The following is a 4,872-nucleotide window of genomic DNA, read 5'->3' as shown; positions in this document are numbered from 1 at the left end:
TTTTGAGTCAGAGTCTCACTCCGTCGCCCAGACTGGAGTGCAGTGGCCGCTCCTGGCCACTCGCAGCCTCGACCCGCTGGGCTCCGGCGGTCCTTCCGCCTCAGCCTTCCAAGTGGCCGGAATTACAGGCACTGCTACCACGCCTGGCTGATTTTTTGATTTATTGTAGAGATGAGGTCTCGCTGCCCAGGTGGGTCTCGAACCCGTGGGCTCAGGCAATCCACTCACCTCAGCCTCCCAAAGGCGCAGGATTATAGGCTGAGCCACCGAGCCCGGCTTGGAACTTGTTTTCTACAGCTCTAGAATGGGAAAGATAGTACCTAACTTTAAGCATTTTCTGAGGATTGAGTCAAGTAGTGTGTATGGATGCATGTGTTTTGCTGGCCTTAGCTCAGTTAGTGTCAACAGTCCCCAATCTTTTTGGAATCAGGTACTAGTTTCGTGGAAGGTAATTTTTTTCCAGGGTTGTGGGGGTTGGGGGTGTGGTTGGGGGAGCTGGATCAGCAGCATTAGACTCTCATAAGGAGCACACAACCTCAATCTCCCCCCCATGCACAGTTCACCATAAAGTTCCTGCTCCTCTGACCATCTAATGCTGAGGCTGATCCGACCTTCTGCTGTGAGGCCAAGTTCCACAGACCAATACCCGTCCGTCATCCGTGGCTGGGGGGTTAGGGACCCGGGTTAGATTTCATGATGTGTCTAAAATGTACCTATTTGCTTCAATTTTGTATCAGTTGTAGGGCCTGCGGGAGATAAGGGTTTTAATAATTTGTAGAGGGTGAATTGTGATTAAGCCACTAAAGTCTAACTATGCCAATGTCTTTCATCTCTTTTTAGGCCATAGCCATTGTACTGGGGTTCATGGTTATCGTGGCTTTTGCTTTAATAATTTTCTTTGCTGTGAGAACACGAAGAAAGATGGACCGGTATGACAAGTCCAATATTTTGTGGGACAAGGAACGCATTTATGATGAGCAACCTCCCAATGTCGAGGAGTGGGTAAGTGTTAAAAAGACAAAAACAACTTTCAATCTTTGATTGAAGCTCCAAGTTTCTGTCTACATTTTTAGTGCTTTATTAAACTTTGCTCTTAGAATTATTGTCTGCGTGTGTTGTAAAAGTTGCTGTGTTGTTTTTACTCAGAAATTTAAGAGGGTGGAATAAGTGGAAATTGTTTTACTAAACGGTAAATATCAGATTTCCGTTTTGAAGGGATGGCTCTAGGTTCTGAAAAGAAACGGCTCCTAAAAAATCACGCAGAAAGAATTTGGCTTTTGCCAAACAGAAACAGCTCCTTCCCTCTCCCCCCTTTTATTTTCCTGCTTACCATTTTGGAGGAAACACTGCTGCCCAGGGTGCTGTCTGGGATGGACAGGCAGGGGCAGGGCTGTTTTTGGAATACCAAGTGGCCGGCCCTTTTAACTTTTTATGTAGATAACAGCATGACAAACCACAGCGACTGATCTGCACCAACATTTACCTATGAAATACTTTAGTGAGACAGAGAAAGAGTTGAGAAATTTTTATTCATATGCTGTTAATCTTACCAGGCTTCCTATATATCCTAGTCTTCTCGAAAGTCTGAAAAGTCCCTCTCTCCAAAGATACCCCGAACGAGTGTTCCTAAACTGTCTTTTAAAATATTTGGAGCGAGGAGGCTCTGTCGCCCAGAAATCCTCTGGGAGGATGCTGTGAGAAGCTGCCTCAGAAACTGCTGTCACAGGTTGCTTTGAGCAGATTGATCTCTCACCAGGAAGGTTAGTGGCGAATACTGGCCCCTGGCTCCCAGGGAGGTCCTGTTGGCCAGTGGGATGGCATGGAGCGGGGCAGGCTAAGGACGGATGCCTCCCGTTCAGGTCTAGGGCAAAGACATTAGTGTCTTCTTGAGGCTCCTTTAGCGTTTCTGTATGTCTGTTTTCAAGGAAGTCTAGGACCATAGATAGATTTTTTTTCTTTTTACTTAAGATGTAAAACTGAAGTCTTGGGACAGCCAGAAAGGGTGGGGCATGTATTTGCCACCGAAATGCTAGTTCTTAGGGCTTTGCCTTCTGCTGGAAGACCTGGTTCCATTTTCCTTCCTATAAAGTGTGAGGGCGTCAGGGAGTGTTCTCTCTCGACGTTTACCTCCAGGCAAGGCCACCTGTAGACGGAACAGGGCTGTCTCTTATGAACGATGAAGTAAATGTTTCGCTGAGAGTTTCTGGGTGTGTCAGTTTTCACTGGCTGTTAGATTTATTTACTTAAGGTTTCGAGAGGCTTAAAAAAAACACGACAAACCTGACTCAAGGGAGACCAGTGCTAATAATACTAGAGTCCCAGTGAACTTTGGTCTCTCATCTGATTTTACTGTCATGAAGGTTTAATCAGTTCTAGTTGCATTTGATAATTTGGCAGAAGATAGCCATAGTAACTTAGGGAGGTGATGATGATTAAGCTGAAAAGACTACTGAACTTTTTTAAAAAAATTATGATGTTTTTTGCTAACTTAGATTCCCCTAAGGAATACTTAGTTTTTAGGAGGTGTTATTTTAGTAAAATTCCTCCTTGAATCTCTGGAATCTCATAGGTTGTTTCACATGGACTTCATTGTTTTCTCTCTAGTAACAAATGTTTTCATTGTATGAAACTAAAAGCTTATTATTTGTTGAATAGCACATGTGGGATTTTGCCCACACTAATGTTTTACGTGATACTTAATATGCAAATTCCTCCTTTCTTTTGCCCTTCCCTTCAGTTTCCCTGACCGAAATGCCTACGAAAGCCTATCTGAAATAGGTTATTCGGAGGTGGTTTTAGCCACTGGTATTTTGCTTTTCCTTCCATTCTCCTCTCACCTGCTCAAGTTCATGTCGCTGAACTCAGTACCACGTTCTCATTCTTTCCTCGATTGACTGCAACAACCAGATGCAACCCTTGACTCTTGTTCTCTGCTCTTCTGTGCCTGCCTTTCTGCTTGAAATGTGTCTGCCCTGACACAGTAGAATTGTGTCACCTGGCATCTAAGGTGCCCATCGTGGAGTGGGTTAGGGATGTTTTTTCTTACTTTTGGCCGTTAGAAATTAATATTATCAAAATAATCTCCATTTAAAATGATGGAAGAGAATCTAGAATTAGCTATTTGTGCTAAGTGAGGATTAGCATTTGGGTTTTATATTATAGAAATTGGCTCATGGATCGCTTCTCAGCCTTTTGGCTAAGATCAAGTTAAATTGGCTCATGAAAAAAAAAGTTGGGTTCTGTCGCTTGTGGGGAGCACATGGCTAATAATGCTTGGTTGGGAGGAAAAGAAAAACTTCCTAAAGTTCCAATTAATTAGCTGCGCATTATCTGTTTATTTCTCCCTCCCAATTGGGGTAGGCCCAGAGGTTGATTATCTCCTTACATCTTACTGCCTTTCTTCTTGGATTTTTCACACCTTTGGGATTATAACCCCCCAGAGCAGAGGTGGGCCAAAAACTGAGCCCTCAGAGTTTTAAACAGATTTTAGCCCAATTGTATAATCTGTGAGAAAACTTACAGTTTTCTAATTTTCTGTCCCAGGTTTTCCCAGCACAGTGTTTTCTCTGCCTTCTTAGGGATTTTTAGGTTCCCCGCCCCCTTCCTCTTGCTGGATATCATGTTCTTTGTAAAATAAACAGGCCATGTTTGCGCACCATACTGTTGTTAACCTGGTCCTCTGTAGTTACTCACATAGGTGTGGGCCGACATTGTTGTACTTTAAATACTTTTCAAGGTTCTTTTCGTAGAGCTTGCAGCTCTTTGTTTTGTTATCTCCTCAACCCTCAGGTCTGATTGTTACTTGTTGTGAATTGAATGTTTTATCCAATTGGAAGTATGGGTAATTTTGAAAATGCAGTGAAGTGCAGCCGTCCCTCGGCACGCTTGGAGGAGGGCTTCGGGACCCAGGTTCGTACATACTCAAGTCCTGTGGTCTGCCCTGTGTATGTGAAAAGTTGGTCTTCTGTGTATCTGCGTCTGTCATCCAAGCAGCACTGTGTTTTCCGTCCGTGCATTCGTGGACCCATGCGGTTCAGACCTGTGTAGTTCAAGTGTCAGTGAGCCACTGTGCTAGGCTTGAATTCCTTCTGAAAAGCCCATGATCAGAAGGTTTTCAGAGCAAACGCTCCCTGCCGTGATTGTCTTCCTATTCGCCTGCTGCTGGATATGGTTCCCTTCCCTCTCCCATGCTCATACATACCCTTTTTAGTTTATTATGATCCTTTTTACGTTGTGAAAATAAAACCAGTCGGACTCGGTGGCTCAGCCTGTAATCCCGCACCTTGAGAGGCTGAGGTGAGTGGATTGCCTGAGCCCGCGGGTTCGAGACCCGCCTGGGCAACTTGGCGAGACCTCATCTCCACAGTCAATCAAAAATGAGCCGGGTGTGGTAGCGCGCGCCTGTAGTTCCAGCTACTCGGAAGGCGGAGTCGGAAGGATCGCCGGAGCCCAGCGGGTCGAGGCTGCGGTGGCTGGGAGCGGCCATGGCCCCCCAGTCTGGGCAACAGAGTGAGATTCCAACCCAAAAACAACAACAACAACTGTCTACCTTTTATAAAAATCTCTATGTATATACATCTATAGAGTAGATTCTCCATTGCACTACTGGGTCAGAGGGTGTATGGATCTCTAACTTTGATCAATATTGAGAGATTGCTTTTCATAGGGGTTGTACCAGCTTACACAACTAGCAACAATGTGTGAAATTCTGTTTTAGCCGGGCATGGTGGTAATGTGCCCATAGTTCCAGCTACTCTGGAGGCCAAGGTGGGAGGATTGCTTCAGCCTAGGAGTCCAAGGCTGCAGTGGGCTATGATAATGCTACTGCACTCCTCTTTTTTTTTTTTTTTTTTTTTTTGAGTTGGAGTCTCG

At 44.8% G+C, this 4,872-nt stretch overlaps 1 protein-coding gene across 2 annotated transcripts in view; it reads left to right on the top strand.

The window, feature by feature from the left end:
* Window positions 1-4,872, top strand: part of OCLN (occludin) — a 47,183-nt gene that overhangs the window by 8,545 nt on the left and 33,766 nt on the right. For both annotated transcript variants that reach the window (XM_008067889.1, XM_008067890.2), the window contains one exon: window positions 841-1,002. In XM_008067889.1, coding sequence (XP_008066080.1) covers window positions 841-1,002 — 162 coding nt within the window. The remainder of the gene's footprint in view (window positions 1-840; window positions 1,003-4,872) is intronic.

This window comes from Carlito syrichta, unplaced genomic scaffold, assembly GCF_000164805.1.
Source record: "Carlito syrichta isolate Samal-C Ts95f unplaced genomic scaffold, Tarsius_syrichta-2.0.1 Scaffold309812, whole genome shotgun sequence".
NCBI lineage: Eukaryota > Metazoa > Chordata > Mammalia > Primates > Tarsiidae > Carlito > Carlito syrichta.
This window is presented reverse-complemented; position numbering and strand designations above follow the sequence as displayed.